At 48.7% G+C, this 21,527-nt stretch overlaps 1 protein-coding gene across 2 annotated transcripts in view; it reads right to left on the bottom strand.

The window, feature by feature from the left end:
- SLC4A11 (solute carrier family 4 member 11) overlaps positions 1-16,186 on the bottom strand; it is a 135,517-nt gene extending 119,331 nt beyond the window's left edge. For both annotated transcript variants that reach the window (XM_040419333.1, XM_040419334.1), the window contains exon 1: positions 16,076-16,186. In XM_040419333.1, the coding sequence (XP_040275267.1) occupies positions 16,076-16,115 (40 nt within the window). In that variant the 5' untranslated portion in view covers positions 16,116-16,186. The remainder of the gene's footprint in view (positions 1-16,075) is intronic.
- Between the last annotated feature and the right edge of the window lie 5,341 nt (positions 16,187-21,527).

The following is a 21,527-nucleotide window of genomic DNA, read 5'->3' as shown; positions in this document are numbered from 1 at the left end:
GATCAGAGTAAGGTCCGAATGTGACACAAGATCAGAGTAAGGTCCGAATGTGACACAAGATCAGAGTAAGGTCCGAATGTGACACAAGATCAGAGTAAGGTCCGAATGTGACACAAGATCAGAGTAAGGTCCGAATGAGACACAAGATCAGAGTAAGGTCCGAATGAGACACAAGATCAGAGTAAGGTCCGAATGTGACACAAGATCAGAGTAAGGTCCGAATGTGACACAAGATCAGAGTAAGGTCCGAATGTGACACAAGATCAGAGTAAGGTCCGAATGAGACACAAGATCAGAGTAAGGTCCGAATGAGACACAAGATCAGAGTAAGGTCCGAATGAGACACAAGATCAGAGTAAGGTCCGAATGAGACACAAGATCAGAGTAAGGTCCGAATGTGACACAAGATCAGAGTAAGGTCCGAATGTGACACAAGATCAGAGTAAGGTCCGAATGTGACACAAGATCAGAGTAAGGTCTGAATGAGACAGAAGATCAGAGTAAGGTCTGAATGAGACAGAAGATCAGAGTAAGGTCTGAATGAGACAGAAGATCAGAGTAAGGTCTGAATGTGACAGAAGATCAGAGTAAGGTCTGAATGTGACACAAGATCAGAGTAAGGTCCGAATGAGACACAAGATCAGAGTAAGGTCCGAATGTGACAGAAGGTCCCGAAGCTGAGGAAGGATACACTGCCGACGGGAAATTTCCACCGAAATCCCCAGTACGTAGAACTCAATCTTCCTAATTCTACTCAGCCCTTTCTCAGTTGCCTCCATTTATAGAAAAGCTGGGTGACAGGTGACAGAGATGCCATTACCATCCAACAGAGATTGCAAGCCAGCTTTCCCCAAAACAGAAGCAGCTGAGCAGAGGAAAAGTGAAGGCGTCGTCTTACCCTGGACACGGGCTGAAGGTCGGGGCAGGGACTGAACATTTATATCCCACCAGTAAACAGCGCGCCCGATGCCCGTGTGGCTCCAAGTGAGCGAGGCCTACGGACAGCCCGGGAACTGAGACCCCTTTATTAGTTCAGGTGGCAGGATGAATGGGGGCTCTGTCAGGAGGATTTCAAACGAGGTCGGGCTGTGCCAGTGTGCGGGTTGCCCTGACACACACGCCATGCTGTAACGTTATGTAAGAGCGCATTATTACGCCTTATAAATGAGATATTACTAGGCCGACCACGCTGGGACATACACAGAGGAGCCACACGCTCCATCAAAGCAAGAAGAATCCCTCCATAACACCATGACGAACGCGGAGGAGGGCCAGGAGCTGAGCCCTCACCATCACCACCAGTGGGACATCAGAGATCCTGCTCTCTCAACATGCCACAAGCATCGGTCATCAATGGGCAGAGTCCAATAGTTTGCCCGTCAGTGTAAGGCTGTGTTCACATTGCGTTCCTGGCGGCTACTGTGCATAGAATATATCTAAAGACCCCCCACACACATACAATTACCCAACGGAGGTCAAAAGTGGCAACCTAGTCATCCTGCATCGGTTGGCCTCTGCAGCGCCGCACACTGAATAGTGGCTGTGGTTGGTATTGCAGCCCAGGCCCATTTTCTTGAATATGACTGAGCTGCACCTAGATCTCAAGGCCTAGGAAGAGACCTCCGCACCCACCAGAGCGCCATGGCCCCTTCACACAGTGGCGGGAGTTGGACAGATCTGATGTTGATGACCTATCCTGAGGAGAGGTCATCAATATTCTACTCTGGGAACAAACCCTTTAAGGCCCAAAATAGGTTGAGTTCCTAAGGGGTTAAAAACGCTGGTAATCACATTAAAGGGGTTGTCCCAGATTTCGATATTGACGGTCTACCCTCAGGCTAGGTCATCAATATTAGACGGGAAGGGGTTGGACTCTCGGCACTGCCGCGGCGTTGTGGCGAGTGTCGCAGCGTCTTCCTGGGCCAATTATGTCACGTTCATGCGGCCTAGGCGCAGCTCAGTCTCATTCAAGTGAATGGGCAGCAATACCAAGCACGGCCACATACAGTGGACGGCGCTGTAGCTGGTAAGCGGGGGCGCTCTGGTGATCAAATAGCTGATTGGCGGGGGGTACCGGGTGTCGGACACCAGATACTGTTGATCTATCCGGAGGTCATCTATATCAGAATCAAAAAAATAATAAACTTTAATAGAATAAATAAAATCAGAACATTACAAAATCTATGGTATAAAATAACAGCGAACATAAAAAATAATATAAACTATACTGCAATTGAAATTAAAAAAATGATGTAAAGAAATAACCGGCAGAAAATGAATGCGATCGGTATCCCCTCCAGACAGAGAACTAGGCCCCGGCTCATGCATATTCAATAAGGAGATGCCAGCCTTGAGGGTTGGTTACCGTGACGACCAGGTGCGGGCCAGACACGGAGGGTAAGTGCGGTGACTGGGGATTCAGAGCTCTGGGAGCTGCACGTGGAGCGGTGCCCAGCACAGGGGTGACAACGCGTGTCACTAGAGAAGACACCGCTCCCCCGGCTCCTCCATCACCTGCTGTGGTCCAACAGGAAAATCCCGTCTATCAGCACCAGTCCGGGAAGTCTCCGGGACGCACCCCTCAGCACACAGGAGCGTCCACGGCCCCGGCACAGGGACGCTAGACCTGTGGCCCCGGCACAGGGACGCTAGACCTCTGGCCCCGGCACAGGGACGCTAGACCTCTGGCCCCGGCACAGGGACGCTAGACCTCTGGCCCCGGCACAGGGACGCTAGACCTCTGGCCCCGGCACAGGGACGCTAGACCTCTGGCCCCGGCACAGGGACGCTAGACCTCTGGCCCCGGCACAGGGACGCTAGACCTCTGGCCCCGGCACAGGGACGCTAGACCTCTGGCCCCGGCACAGGGACGCTAGACCTCTGGCCCCGGCACAGGGACGCTAGACCTCTGGCCCCGGCACAGGGACGCTAGACCTCTGGCCCCGGCACAGGGACGCTAGACCTCTGGCCCCGGCACAGGGACGCTAGACCTCTGGCCCCGGCACAGGGACGCTAGACTTGTGGCCCCGGCACAGGAACACTAGACCTCTGGCCCCGGCACAGGAACACAGCGCTCACGGCTGCTGCCCAGTGGCTCATCACAGAGCTCTGCCATAGTGCCAGTGGTGCTCGAAGACATGTACCCGACTACATGTCCACTGTATGGCACTATGCTGAGAGCAGAACCTGTGCTGCCCCGGTACATGGGGGATCCGTGCACGTCCCCCCTGCTAGTTGCATGGGGGAGGGGGGGGATCTATGCACGGCCCCCACTAAACCCCACAACACCCGACCCACACATTACTCTGCAAAACCATCTGACCTTCAGCATAAAGGAATTGTGATAGTCTGACATCCGATAATCCAGATATTCTGGTAGTCTGACATCCAATAATCCAGATATTCTGGTAGTCTGACATCCAATAATCCAGATATTCTGGTAGTCTGACATCCAATAATCCAGATATTCTGGTAGTCTGACATCCGATAATCCAGATATTCTGGTAATCCGGCACAGAACTACAAGCACCCTGAAATCTCACAAGCACCAGACGCCCGAGTAATATGAAATTGAAGGTTCTAACCTAATTTCAGGCTCATGTGTTTTCCTACTGACCGTTTTTTAATCCAGAACATCCGATAATCTGTCATGTATCTAGTGGGTGATTGACACGTGATCACCATGGAAGGTCTTCCAAACACGTTGGCACCATTTATGGTAGGGGCCCAAAAGTCTCCTGAAAATAATCCGATCACATCCCTTCCCCCTCCGCCCCGGGACCCAAAGTAGTCAGCAGATGCGGGGGGCTGGTAGTAAATATCTAATCTATCTGCACTGCCCCCAGAGGTGGAAGGAAACATTACACAATTCTCATTGAAGTCAATGGGATGCAGGAAGTGCTGGGACCTCCAGGGGGCGACATGCTCTTAGCAGACGCTCTCCACTAGGAGGATCCTACTGCCGCTACTTAAATGGGTCTAAAGTAGACATCCCCTTTAAGATACAAGGGTCGGGTATTCTACATGGTGAAGTTTCCTCAACCAGCTTGCAATCAGGTAAGAGCGGCCGCACCAACGCGTCCCACCCCACCAGGCTCACTGACGCGTTTCACACCAACATGCAAATCTTTAGACACAACAGCTACTCAGGTCCTCCGTCTATAGAAAAGTTGCCCCCAAAACGAGAGCAGATCGGTGCTCGTTTAAGTGTCTTTTACAGTGGGCAATTATGGGGAAGGAATGATCACCCACAACTTGTGATCATTTGTTTCCCGTCTACACGAGCAGATCATTTGTAAGCAGAAGCTCCGTCACTCGGAAAGGCAATGAACGATGGTTCCTTATGTGTCCATGAAAAAGGCAATCGCCGGGCAATTATAGGGAATGATCTCTGGGGTGATGACTGCCCTGTGTACACAGCGCTCACCAGGACAAACTCTGCTCTGCTACATCCCCCTTCCTGCCTCAGATACAAGCTGCCCCAACGTACTAACAGTATTTACTGCAACCAGAATACGCAAAAATGAAAAACATTCCTATAAAATAGATTATAAAAAAAAAATACTAAAACTACTACAATTATAAGAGGCCGTTTTTTTATTTGCTAAAATATTTTTTATCTAGCTTAAAATCTGCAAAATGTAAGAAAAGACAAAAAGAAAAAAAAAAGAAAGTTGGGCAACAATTTGCAATAAGCAAAGTAGTAAAAAAAAAATCTAATTAAAAAAATTATAATAATTTTATCTTAAAATTTGAAAAACATAAGAGACAAAAAGAAAATAAATTTGGGCCCAAATTGCAATAAGCAAAGTAGTAAAAAAAAAGTCTAAAATTAGGAAGATTTAACCTCAAAATTTTCAAAAAGGAAAAGAGAAAAACTAAAATCTAAAGCGAAGGACAAAAATAAAAATAAAATAAAAAAACCTTTACACATTTTATATTTCTACATATATTTCGTTTTGAGTTATATGAAAAGTTGGAAAAATATAAAATAAAAAAATACTATATAAAATCTATATTTATTTATTTATTTTTTTGCCATTTTCGCTTCTTCTGCCTAGATTTCGGGCGCTCACTGATCTGACACTCACCAGTGCTAGATGGGCGAGGGGGAGTGCTCACTGACCCAACACTCGGCAGTACTAGATGGGGGATGCTCAGTGACCCAACACTCGGCAGTACTAGATGGGGGATGCTCAGTGACCCAACACTCGGCAGTACTAGATGGGGGATGCTCAGTGACCCAACACTCGGCAGTACTAGATGGGGGATGCTCAGTGACCCAACACTCGGCAGTACTAGATGGGGGATGCTCAGTGACCCAACACTCGACAGTACTAGATGGGGGATGCTCAGTGACCCAACACTCGGCAGTACTAGATGGGGGATGCTCAGTGACCCAACACTCGGCAGTACTAGATGGGGGATGCTCAGTGACCCAACACTCGGCAGTACTAGATGGGGGATGCTCAGTGACCCAACACTCGGCAGTACTAGATGGGGGATGCTCAGTGACCCAACACTCGGCAGTACTAGATGGGGGATGCTCAGTGACCCAACACTCGGCGGTACTAGATGGGGGATGCTCAGTGACCCAACACTCGGCGGTACTAGATGGGGGATGCTCAGTGACCCAACACTCGGCAGTACTAGATGGGGGGTGCTCAGTGACCCAACACTCGGCAGTATTAGATTGGGAGTGCTCACTGACCCAACACTCGGCAGTATTAGATGGGGGGTGCTCACTGACCCAACACTCGGCAGTACTAGATGGGGGATGCTCAGTGACCCAACACTCGGCAGTACTAGATGGGGGATGCTCAGTGACCCAACACTCGGCAGTACTAGATGGGGGATGCTCAGTGACCCAACACTCGGCAGTACTAGATGGGGGATGCTCAGTGACCCAACACTCGGCAGTACTAGATGGGGGATGCTCAGTGACCCAACACTCGGCAGTACTAGATGGGGGATGCTCAGTGACCCAACACTCGGCAGTACTAGATGGGGGGTGCTCAGTGACCCAACACTCGGCAGTACTAGATGGGGGATGCTCAGTGACCCAACACTCGGCAGTACTAGATGGGGGATGCTCAGTGACCCAACACTCGGCAGTACTAGATGGGGGATGCTCAGTGACCCAACACTCGGCAGTACTAGATGGGGGATGCTCAGTGACCCAACACTCGGCAGTACTAGATGGGGGATGCTCAGTGACCCAACACTCGGCAGTACTAGATGGGGGATGCTCAGTGACCCAACACTCGGCAGTACTAGATGGGGGATGCTCAGTGACTCGGCAGTACTAGATGGGGGATGCTCAGTGACCCAACACTCGACAGTACTAGATGGGGGATGCTCAGTGACCCAACACTCGGCAGTACTAGATGGGGGATGCTCAGTGACCCAACACTCGGCAGTACTAGATGGGGGATGCTCAGTGACCCAACACTCGGCAGTACTAGATGGGGGGCGCTCAGTGACCCAACACTCGGCAGTACTAGATGGGGGGCGCCACTGACCCAACACTCGGTAGTACTAGATGGGGGGCGCCACTGACCCAACACTCGGCAGTACTAGATGGGGGGCGCTCACTGACCCAACACTCGGCAGTACTAGATGGGGGGCGCTCACTGACCCAACACTCGGCAGTACTAGATGGGGGGCGCTCACTGACCCAACACTCGGCAGTACTAGATGGGGGTGCTCAGTGACCCAACACTCGGCAGTACTAGATGGGGGGTGCTCAGTGACCCAACACTCGGCAGTACTAGATGGGGGTGCTCAGTGACCCAACACTCGGCAGTACTAGATGGGGGATGCTCAGTGACCCAACACTCGGCAGTACTTAGATGGGGGTGCCACTGACCCAACACTCGGCAGTACTAGATGGGGGGTGCCACTGACCCAACACTCGGCAGTACTAGATGGGGGGCGCTCACTGACCCAACACTCGGCAGTACTAGATGGGGTGCGCTCAGTGACCCAACACTCGGCAGTACTTAGATGGGGGTGCCACTGACCCAACACTCGGCAGTACTAGATGGGGGGCGCTCACTGACCCAACACTCGGCAGTACTAGATGGGGGGCGCTCACTGACCCAACACTCGGCAGTACTAGATGGGGGGCGCTCACTGACCCAACACTCGGCAGTACTAGATGGGGGGCGCTCACTGACCCAACACTCACCCGTGAAGATCATTGCGGCGATCATCTCCCAGAAGGACCTTGCAGGAGGATGAAGATCGCAGTCGACGAGGCAGCACTGACAGGCACGGGGTACGACTGCCAGGCAGCTCCGGATTTTCTCGCCTTTCTAGTACTGTGGGTTTTTTTTAAGATGGGCCTGACTCGCCCCCGGGCGTCATTCTAATGAGAGGGGCAGATAGGACTGGTTCCTGGCCAGATACTCCACATCAGACTAGGTAGAAGCGAGAACATCCAGACAGAAAATACTAAAAAGTCTCCCCGGAGAAACAGAATTTTGGAAGAGCAGCGATCATCAGTCCTTGTCCAAAGTAGACAAGAAGACAACACAAAGGCAAATCGCTGAGAACAGAACCAGAACCAGCTCATCGCCCCCCAGACAAAACCCTTCTTGGGCCTTTCTACAAACGCCCCACAGAAGATCGGATTCAGGGGCGTTCACATGAAACGGAGAGATCGCGGATCTAAACTAAAAATACATGTAACAAATGTAACAAAAAATGCCATAAAAAACATTGCAAAACCAGCAAGAGCAGGGGAGCGTCTGATACCGCGGGGGGCAGGGGAGCGTCTGATACCGCGGGGGGGCAGGGGAGCGTCTGATACCGCGGGGGGGCAGGGGAGCGTCTGATACCGCGGGGGGGCAGGGGAGCGCCTGATACCGCGGGGGGGCAGGGGAGCGCCTGATACCGCGGGGGGGCAGGGGAGCGCCTGATACCGCGGGGGGGCAGGGGAGAGTCTTATACCGCGGGGGGGCAGGGGAGAGTCTTATACCGCGGGGGGCAGGGGAGCGTCTAATACCGCGGGGGGGCAGGGGAGCGTCTCATACCGCGGGGGGCAGGGGAGCGTCTCATACCGCGGGGGGGCAGGGGAGCGCCTGATACCGCGGGGGGGCAGGGGAGCGCCTGATACCGCGGGGGGGCAGGGGAGCGCCTGATACCGCGGGGGGGCAGGGGAGCGCCTGATACCGCGGGGGGGCAGGGGAGCGCCTGATACCGCGGGGGGGCAGGGGAGCGCCTGATACCGCGGGGGGGCAGGGGAGCGCCTGATACCGCGGGGGGGCAGGGGAGCGCCTGATACCGCGGGGGGGCAGGGGAGCGCCTGATACCGCGGGGGGGCAGGGGAGCGCCTGATACCGCGGGGGGGCAGGGGAGCGCCTGATACCGCGGGGGGGCAGGGGAGCGCCTGATACCGCGGGGGGGCAGGGGAGCGCCTGATACCGCGGGGGGGCAGGGGAGCGCCTGATACCGCGGGGGGGCAGGGGAGAGTCTTATACCGCGGGGGGGCAGGGGAGAGTCTTATACCGCGGGGGGGCAGGGGAGAGTCTTATACCGCGGGGGGGCAGGGGAGAGTCTGATACCGCGGGGGGGCAGGGGAGAGTCTGATACCGCGGGGGGGCAGGGGAGAGTCTGATACCGCGGGGGGGCAGGGGAGCGTCTGATACCGCGGGGGGGCAGGGGAGCGTCTGATACCGCGGGGGGGCAGGGGAGAGTCTTATACCGCGGGGGGGCAGGGGAGAGTCTTATACCGCGGGGGGGGCAGGGGAGAGTCTTATACCGCGGGGGGGCAGGGGAGAGTCTGATACCGCGGGGGGGCAGGGGAGCGTCTGATACCGCGGGGGGGCAGGGGAGCGTCTGATACCGCGGGGGGGCAGGGGAGCGTCTGATACCGCGGGGGGGCAGGGGAGCGTCTGATACCGCGGGGGGGCAGGGGGGCGTCTGATACCGCGGGGGGGCAGGGGAGCGTCTGATACCGCGGGGGGGCAGGGGAGCGTCTGATACCGCGGGGGGGCAGGGGAGCGTCTGATACCGCGGGGGGGCAGGGGAGCGTCTGATACCGCGGGGGGGCAGGGGAGCGTCTGATACCGCGGGGGGGCAGGGGAGCGTCTGATACCGCGGGGGGGCAGGGGAGCGTCTGATACCGCGGGGGGCAGGGGAGCGTCTGATACCGCGGGGGGCAGGGGAGTATCAGCAGCGGGCGGGTGGCGCACACTGCTCGCCCACGTCCCGGGATGTTCCCCCTAAAGAATATTAGGGAGCAATTTTTAAAAATTAACACAAATACAAAGAAAAGAAAACCGCCATGAAGGTATGAGACAGAGAAGGGATCGCGAGTCACATAATGGAAGTCCACGCTCTAACCAGGACCACCGGGCTGATTCCTGCGCAGCCGCACGGTCAGAGTGATGACCCCTGACCCTCCACTGCCATACACCCGGCGGTTTTCCTTCTAGAAGACTGCGTATATGGCAGGTACCAGCGTACACGAGACTATGACAACCCCTACAGTCCACACCGCTCCTCTACCAATCCTCCAAACAGGCCGATGAGCCCAGACGGGGAGGATGACACTGAAGGTAAAGGGCCCCCCAGTCCAACCGGGGCCCAGATTACCACAGGCTACAGCAGGAGCACACCCACACAGGGGCCCCGCACTCCCATAGAAAACCTCAGGCACACACTGACTCAGCTCTGCTACATCTGTATCACCAGAAGTGAAGATTTATCAAACCTGGGGGAGGCACAGCAGACTGCAACCTTCCAGCTGTTAGGACTACAACTCCCAGCATGTGCAGCAACTTGACAACATGTCCACAGCTATTGTACACACAGTTTAGGGCCACAGGGACCCCAGACCTGGAGAGTACTGATGCAATATCCCACACACTACTACTGGTAATACACGAGTACACCTCCATACACTTATATGCATGTACACACCGTACTGTCCCATGTACGTACACAGCTATACCCCATGTACACTGTATACACCGTACTGTCCCATGTACGCACACAGCTATACCCCATGTACACGGTATACACCGTACTGTCACATGTACGCACACAGCTATACCTCATGTACACTGTATACACCGTACTGTCCCATGTACGTACACAGCTATACCCCATGTACACTGTATACACCGTACTGTCCCATGTACGTACACAGCTATACCCCATGTACACTGTATACACCGTACTGTCCCATGTACGCACACAGCTATACCCCATGTACACTGTATACACCGTACTGTCCCATGTACGCACACAGCTATACCCCATGTACACTGTATACACCGTACTGTCCCATGTACGTACACAGCTATACCCCATGTACACTGTATACACCGTACTGTCCCATGTACGTACACAGCTATACCTCATGTACACGGTATACACCGTACTGTCCCATGTACACAAACAGCTATACTTCATGTACACTGTATACACCGTACTGTCCCATGTACGTACACAGCTATACCCCATGTACACTGTATACACCGTACTGTCCCATGTACGTACACAGCTATACCTCATGTACACGGTATACACCGTACTGTCCCATGTACGCACACAGCTATACTTCATGTACACTGTATACACCGTACTGTCCCATGTACGTACACAGCTATACCCCATGTACACTGTATACACCGTACTGTCCCATGTACGTACACAGCTATACCTCATGTACACTGTATACACCGTACTGTCACATGTACGCACACAGCTATACCTCATGTACACTGTATACACCGTACTGTCCCATGTACGTACACAGCTATACCCCATGTACACGGTATACACCGTACTGTCCCATGTACGCACACAGCTATACCCCATGTACACTGTATACACCGTACTGTCCCATGTACACACACAGCTATACCCCATGTACACTGTATACACCGTACTGTCCCATGTACGCACACAGCTATACCTCATGTACACTGTATACACCGTACTGTCCCATGTACGCACACAGCTATACCTCATGTACACTGTATACACCGTACTGTCCCATGTACGCACACAGCTATACCCCATGTACACTGTATACACCGTACTGTCCCATGTACGCACACAGCTATACCTCATGTACACGGTATACACCGTACTGTCCCATGTACACACACAGCTATACCCCATGTACACTGTATACACCGTACTGTCCCATGTACGTACACAGCTATACCCCATGTACACTGTATACACCGTACTGTCCCATGTACGCACACAGCTATACCCCATGTACACAGTATACACCGTACTGTCCCATGTACGTACACAGCTATACCCCATGTACACAGTATACACCGTACTGTCCCATGTACGCACACAGCTATACCCCATGTACACTGTATACACCGTACTGTCCCATGTACGCACACAGCTATACCCCATGTACACTGTATACACCGTACTGTCCCATGTACGTACACAGCTATACCCCATGTACACTGTATACACCGTACTGTCCCATGTACGCACACAGCTATACCCCATGTACACTGTATACACCGTACTGTCCCATGTACGTACACAGCTATACCCCATGTACACTGTATACACCGTACTGTCCCATGTACGTACACAGCTATACCTCCTGTACACTGTATACACCGTACTGTCCCATGTACACACACAGCTATACCCCATGTACACTGTATACACCGTACTGTCCCATGTACGCACACAGCTATACCCCATGTACACTGTATACACCGTACTGTCCCATGTACGCACACAGCTATACACCATGTACACTGTATACACCGTACTGTCCCATGTACGCACACAGCTATACCTCCTGTACACTGTATACACCGTACTGTCCCATGTACGCACACAGCTATACCCCATGTACACAGTATACACCGTACTGTCCCATGTACGCACACAGCTATACCCCATGTACACAGTATACACCGTACTGTCCCATGTACGCACACAGCTATACCCCATGTACACTGTATACACCGTACTGTCCCATGTACGCACACAGCTATACCCCATGTACACTGTATACACCGTACTGTCCCATGTACGTACACAGCTATACTTCATGTACACTGTATACACCGTACTGTCCCATGTACGTACACAGCTATACCTCATGTACACTGTATACACCGTACTGTCACATGTACGCACACAGCTATACCTCATGTACACTGTATACACCGTACTGTCCCATGTACGCACACAGCTATACCTCATGTACACGGTATACACCGTACTGTCCCATGTACGCACACAGCTATACCCCATGTACACTGTATACACCGTACTGTCCCATGTACGCACACAGCTATACCCCATGTACACTGTATACACCGTACTGTCCCATGTACGCACACAGCTATACCTCATGTACACTGTATACACCGTACTGTCCCATGTACGCACACAGCTATACCCCATGTACACTGTATACACCGTACTGTCCCATGTACGCACACAGCTATACCTCATGTACACTGTATACACCGTACTGTCCCATGTACGCACACAGCTATACCCCATGTACACTGTATACACCGTACTGTCCCATGTACGCACACAGCTATACCCCATGTACACTGTATACACCGTACTGTCCCATGTACGCACACAGCTATACCTCATGTACACTGTATACACCGTACTGTCCCATGTACGCACACAGCTATACCCCATGTACACTGTATACACCGTACTGTCCCATGTACGCACACAGCTATACCTCATGTACACTGTATACACCGTACTGTCCCATGTACGCACACAGCTATACCTCATGTACACGGTATACACCGTACTGTCCCATGTACGCACACAGCTATACCCCATGTACACGGTATACACCGTACTGTCCCATGTACGCACACAGCTATACCCCATGTACACTGTATACACCGTACTGTCACATGTACGCACACAGCTATACCTCATGTACACGGTATACACCGTACTGTCCCATGTACGTACACAGCTATACCCCATGTACACTGTATACACCGTACTGTCCCATGTACGCACACAGCTATACCTCATGTACACTGTATACACCGTACTGTCCCATGTACGTACACAGCTATACCTCATGTACACTGTATACACCGTACTGTCCCATGTACGTACACAGCTATACCTCATGTACACGGTATACACCGTACTGTCCCATGTACGTACACAGCTATACACCATGTACACTGTATACACCGTACTGTCCCATGTACACTGTATACACCGTACTGTCCCATGTACACTGTATACACCGTACTGTCCCATGTACACTGTATACACCGTACTGTCCCATGTACGTACACAGCTATACCTCATGTACACTGTATACACCGTACTGTCCCATGTACGCACACAGCTATACCTCATGTACACTGTATACACCGTACTGTCCCATGTACGCACACAGCTATACCCCATGTACACTGTATACACCGTACTGTCCCATGTACGCACACAGCTATACCTCATGTACACTGTATACACCGTACTGTCCCATGTACGCACACAGCTATACCTCATGTACACTGTATACACCGTACTGTCCCATGTACGTACACAGCTATACCTCATGTACACTGTATACACCGTACTGTCCCATGTACGCACACAGCTATACCTCATGTACACTGTATACACCGTACTGTCCCATGTACGCACACAGCTATACCCCATGTACACTGTATACACCGTACTGTCCCATGTACGTACACAGCTATACCTCATGTACACGGTATACACCGTACTGTCCCATGTACGTACACAGCTATACCCCATGTACACGGTATACACCGTACTGTCCCATGTACGTACACAGCTATACCCCATGTACACGGTATACACCGTACTGTCCCATGTACGCACACAGCTATACCCCATGTACACGGTATACACCGTACTGTCCCATGTACGCACACAGCTATACCTCATGTACACTGTATACACCGTACTGTCCCATGTACGTACACAGCTATACCCCATGTACACTGTATACACCGTACTGTCCCATGTACGCACACAGCTATACCTCATGTACACGGTATACACCGTACTGTCCCATGTACGCACACAGCTATACCTCATGTACACGGTATACACCGTACTGTCCCATGTACGCACACAGCTATACCCCATGTACACTGTATACACCGTACTGTCCCATGTACGCACACAGCTATACCTCATGTACACTGTATACACCGTACTGTCCCATGTACGCACACAGCTATACCCCATGTACACTGTATACACCGTACTGTCCCATGTACGTACACAGCTATACCTCATGTACACTGTATACACCGTACTGTCCCATGTACGTACACAGCTATACCCCATGTACACTGTATACACCGTACTGTCCCATGTACGCACACAGCTATACCTCATGTACACTGTATACACCGTACTGTCCCATGTACGTACACAGCTATACCTCATGTACATCATAGTCACATGCACAGGGTATACACCGTACTGTCACATTATATACATCTTACAACACACTGTATAACATGTGCATAGTGTACGAACAGTTTGTACGTGTATGTATATTGTGTGCAGTATGATGTATGTACTTTTGTGACCGTATGAATATAGTGTGTAGTATGATGTACACACAATACATACATCACAGGACACACTATATATATATATTACATACATGACACTCAGTATGTACATTGAACAGTTATATCACACAAACACTATATACACATCACACTATATACACACTACATACAGTATACACATTACACACACTACACACAGTATACACATCACACATTATATACAGTATACACATTACACACAGAATACACATCACAAACACAGTATACACATCAAACACAGTATACACATCACACACAGTATACACATCACACACAGTACATACAGTATACACATCACACACTACACACACATCACACACTACACACAGTACATACAGTATACACATCACACACTACACACACATCACACACTACACACAGTATACACATCACACACAGTACATACAGTATACACATCACACACAGTACATACAGTATACACATCACACACAGTATACACAGTATACACACATTACACACCGTGCACACACATACAGTATACACATTACATACATTACACACAGTATACACACATCACACACAGTATACACATCACACACATACAGTATACACATTACATACATTACACACAGTATACACATCACACACAGTATACACATCACACACAGTATACACATCACACACAGTACATACAGTATACACATCACACACAGTACATACAGTATACACATCACACACAGTACATACAGTATACACATCACACACTACACACACATCACACACTACACACAGTATACACATCACACACAGTATACACATCACACACAGTACATACAGTATACACATCACACACAGTACATACAGTATACACATCACACACAGTATACACATCACACACAGTACATACAGTATACACATCACACACAGTATACACATCACACACAGTACATACAGTATACACATCACACACAGTATACACAGTATACACACATTACACACCGTGCACACACATACAGTATACACATTACATACATTACACACAGTATACACATCACACACAGTATACACATCACACACAGTATACACATCACACACAGTACATACAGTATACACATCACACACAGTATACACATCACACACAGTACATACAGTATACACATCACACACAGTACACACAGTATACACAGTATACACACATTACACACCGTGCACACACATACAGTATACACATTACATACATTACACACAGTATACACACATCACACACAGTATACACATCACACACATACAGTATACACATTACATACATTACACACAGTATACACACATCACACACAGTATACACATCACACACATACAGTATACACATTACATACATTACACACAGTATACACATCACACAGTATACACACATTACACACCGTGCACACACACGACTACAGCCCCAGTACCGCACTCTGCCGGGCGCGGTACCGGAGGGTCCCGGGGCAGGGGGAGCGGCTCTCACTCACCACATGGCTGGAGATGGAAGACTCTCCTGGCCACTGCCATGTCTGGGCTGCTCCGAGGATCACCTCGTCCTCCTCCTCCGCTCCATCTTGTCACTATAAGTTTCTCTTTTTTTTTTTTCTTCTGGAGGAGGATGAGGCAACGGCGGGTCCGGCCTCCTGGTAGTGGTGAGGAGGAGGAGGAGGAGGAGGAGGAGGAGGAGGAGGAGGAGGAGGACCCGCCCAGGAACCGCCCGCCCCCCGCACTGCACCGCATGTGTGTACAGCACCCTGCGTCTGCTCGGTGTGTCTGCTACTACCCCTGTATATACTGTATATCTACTCCTGTGTATATACTGTATATCTACTCCTGTGTATATACTGTATATCTACCCCTGTGTATATACTGTATATCTACTCCTGTGTATATACTGTATATCTACTCCTGTATACTGTATATCTACACCTGTGTATACTGTATATCTACCCCTGTGTATATACTGTATATCTACTCCTGCGTATATACTGTATATCTACCCCTGTATATACTGCTGTATATCTACTCCTGTGTATATACTGTATATCTACTCCTACGTATACTGTATATCTACACCTGTGTATACTGTATATCTACCCCTGTGTATATACTGTATATCTACTCCTGCGTATATACTGTATATCTACCCCTGTATATACTGTATATCTACTCCTGTGTATATACTGTATATCTACTCCTACGTATACTGTATATCTACCCCTGTGTATACTGTATATCTACCCCTGTGTATATACTGTATATCTACTCCTGTATATACTGTATATCTACTCCTGTGTATATACTGTATATCTACTCCTGTGTATATACTGTATATCTACCCCTGTGTATATACTGTATATCTACTCCTGTGTATATACTGTATATCTACTCCTGTATATACTGTATATCTACCCCTGTGTATACTGTATATCTACCCCTGTATATACTGTATATCTACTCCTGTGTATACACTGTATATCTACCCCTGTGTATACACAGTATATGTACCCCTATGTATATACTGTATATCTACCCCTGTGTATACTGTATATCTACTCCTGTGTATATACTGTATATCTACCCCTGTGTATACACAGTATATGTACCCCTGTGTATATACTGTATATCTACTGTGTATACAACGTATATCTACCCCTTTGTATACACCGTATATCTACCCCTGTGTATATCCCGTATATCTACTACTGTATATATATACTGCATATCTACACCTGTGTATACAACGTATATCTACCCCTGTGTATACACCATATATCTACTCCTGTGTATATACCATATATCTACTCCTGTGTATACACTGTATATCTACTCCTGTGTATATACTCCTGTGTATATACTGCATATATACATATCTACTCCTGTGTATACACTGTGTATATACTCCTGTGTATACACCATATATCTACTCCTGTGTATATACCATATATCTACTCCTGTGTATACACTGTATATCTACTCCTGTGTATACACCATATATCTACTCCTGTGTATACACCATATATCTACTCCTGTGTATATACCATATATCTACTCCTGTGTATACACTGTATATCTACTCCTGTGTATATACTGTGTATATACTCCTGTGTATATACTGCATATATACATATCTACTCCTGTGTATACACCATATATCTACCCCTGTATATATACTGTATATCTACCCCTGTGTATACACCGTATATCTACTCCTGTGTATACACCATATATCTACTACTGTGTATACACCGTATATCTACTCCTGTGTATACACCATATATCTACTCCTGTGTATACACCGTATATCTACTCCTGTGTATACACCGTATATCTACCCCTGTGTATACACCATATATCTACTCCTGTGTATACACCGTATATCTACTCCTGTGTATACCTACCCCTGTGTATATACTGTATATCTACTCCTGTGTATATACTGTATATCTACTCCTGTGTATACACTGTGTATATACTCCTGTGTATATACTGTATATATACATATCTACTCCTGTGTATACACTATGTATATACTCCTGTGTATATACTGTATATCTACTCCTGTGTATATACTGTATATGTACCCCTGTGTATATACTGTATATCTACCCCTGTGTATACACCATATATCTACCCCTGTGTATATACTGTATATCTACTCCTGTGTATATACTGTATATCTACTCCTGTGTATACACTGTGTATATACTCCTGTGTATATACTGTATATATACATATCTACTCCTGTGTATACACTATGTATATACTCCTGTGTATACACCGTATATCTACTCCTGTGTATATACTGTATATGTACCCCTGTGTATATACTGTATATCTACCCCTGTGTATACACCATATATCTACCCCTGTGTATACACCGTATATCTACTCCTGTTTATATACTGTATATCTACTCCTGTGTATACACCGTATATCTACTCCTGTGTATATACTGTATATCTACTCCTGTGTATACACCGTATATCTACTCCTGTGTATATACTGTATATGTACCCCTGTGTATATACCGTATATCTACTCCTGTGTATACACCATATATCTACCCCTGTGTATACATCGTATATCTACTCCTGTGTATATACTGTATATCTACTCCTGTGTATATACTGTATATCTACTCCTGTGTATACACCGTATATCTACCCCTGTGTATACACCGTATATCTACTCCTGTGTATATACTGTATATCTACCCCTGTGTATACACCGTATATCTACTCCTGTGTATACACCATATATCTACCCCTGTGTATACACCGTATATCTACTCCTGTGTATATACCATATATCTACCCCTGTGTATACACCATATATCTACTCCTGTGTATACACCGTATATCTACCCCTGTGTATACACCATATATCTACCCCTGTGTATACACCATATATCTACCCCTGTGTATACACCATATATCTACCCCTGTGTATACACCATATATCTACCCCTGGCAGCATTAAGTCAGTGTTATCCAATACATTACAGAACTGTAAGGGTTACGTAGCATCATAAATCAATATAATTTTATGTGCCCCGGCAGTGCTGGGAGGTCAGGACGGGTGCTGTGCTGCGGACTCAGTGTGACACACGCTCATCTGCAAGGGGCCTAACAGTCACAGGGCACTCATAATAGTGACAGTAGCAGTACAGCGCTACCGTACATAACAGTGACACCCATAGTGCCCCCATAACATTAGCAGCAGTAGTGCCCCCATAACATTAGCAGCAGTAGTGCCCCATAACATTAGCAGCAGTAGTGCCCCCATAACATTAGCAGCAGTAGTGCCCCCGGTATAAGGAATGGAAGCGTTCCCCTCCCGTGTACACAGACGTCCTCCCAGCAGTGTCACTCCCCTTTAGGACACTTATACTGACTGATAATGGTCCTGTAAATGGCCCTATAATAATCAGCCAGTGATAACGCCTCCACTCCAGCACAATTACCGGAGCACTTTGTCACCACTTTCCGCTCTGTTATGCCAACACTGAATGTAGGTTTATCCTGTGTAGTAAACACAGCAACCTGTTAGTGTGAGCATGCGAGGACTGCGGGCAGCCCACGTGGCGGTGTGTCTGCTAGAACGGCACATTTCAGATGAACATGTCTCCTCACCTGGATGGACCATCTATCTGCAGGGGGCACTGAGATTTTATATTACCCCTGTGGAGGTGATGGGGGCACTGTGATGTGATATTAGCCCTGTGGAGGTGATGGGGGCACTGTGATGTGATATTACCCCTGTGGATATGATGGAGGCACTGTGATGTGATATTACCCCTGTGGATATGATGGAGGCACTGTGATGTGATATTAGTCATGTGGATATGATAGAGTTACTGTGATGTGATATTACCCCTGTGGATATGATGGGGGCACTGTGATGTGATATTACCCCTGTGGATATAATAGAGGCACTGTGATGTGATATTAGCCATGTGGATATGATTGGGGCACTGTGATGTGGTATTAGTCATGTGGATATGATAGAGTTACTGTGATGTGATATTACCCCTGTGGATATGATGGGGGCACTGTGATGTGATATTACCCCTGTGGATATAATAGAGGCACTGTGATGTGATATTAGCCATGTGGATATGATTGGGGCACTGTGATGTGGTATTAGCCATGTGGATATGATGGGGGCACTGTGATGTGATATTACCCCTGTGGATATGATAGAGGCACTGTGATGTGATATTACCCCTGTGGATATGATAGAGGCACTGTGATGTGATATTAGCCCTGTGGGTATGATGGAGGCACTGTGATGTGATATTACCCCTGTGGATATGATGGAGGCACTGTGATGTGATATTACCCCTGTGGATATGATGGGGGCACTGTGATGTAATATTACCCCTGTGGATATGATGGAGGCACTGTGATGTGATATTAGCCATGTGGATATGATTGGGGCACTGTGATGTGGTATTAGCCATGTGGATATGATGGGGGCACTGTGATGTGATATTACCCCTGTGGATATGATGGAGGCACTGTGATGTGATATTACCCCTGTGGATATGATGGAGGCACTGTGATGTGATATTACCCCTGTGGATATGATGGAGGTACTGTGATGTGATATTAGCCCTGTGGATATGATGGAGGCACTGTGATGTGATATTACCCCTGTGGATATGATAGAGGCACTGTGATGTGATATTACCCCTGTGGATATGATAGAGGCACTGTGATGTGATATTAGCCCTGTGGGTATGATGGAGGCACTGTGATGTGATATTAGCCCTGTGGATATGATGGGGGCACTGTGATGTGATATTACCCCTGTGGATATGATGGAGGCACTGTGATGTGATATTACCCCTGTGGATATGATGGAGGCACTGTGATGTGATATTACCCCTGTGGATATGATGGGGGCACTGTGATGTGATATTAGCCCTGTGGAGGTGATGGGGGCACTGTGATGTGATATTAGTCATGTGGATATGATGGGGGCACTGTGATGTGATATTAGCCCTGTGGATATCATGGGGGCACTGTGATGTGATATTAGCCCTGTGGATATGATGGAGGTACTGTGATGTGATATTACCCCTGTGGATATGATGGGGGCACTGTGATGTTATATTACCCCTGTGGAGGTGATGGGGGCACTGTGATGTGATATTAGCCCTGTGGATATGATGGAGGCACTGTGATGTGATATTACCCCTGTGGATATGATGGGGGAACTGTGATGTGATATTACCCCTGTGGATATGATGGAGGCACTGTGATGTGATATTACCCCTGTGGATATGATGGGGGCACTGTGATGTGATATTACCCCTGTGGATATGATGGAGGCACTGTGATGTGATATTAGCCCTGTGGATATGATGTTGGCACTGTGATGTGATATTAGCCCTGTGGATATGATGGGGGCACTGTGATGTGATATTAGCCA

The sequence above is a fragment of the Bufo bufo genome, chromosome 2, assembly GCF_905171765.1.
Source record: "Bufo bufo chromosome 2, aBufBuf1.1, whole genome shotgun sequence".
NCBI classification, from domain to species: domain Eukaryota; kingdom Metazoa; phylum Chordata; class Amphibia; order Anura; family Bufonidae; genus Bufo; species Bufo bufo.
This window is presented reverse-complemented; position numbering and strand designations above follow the sequence as displayed.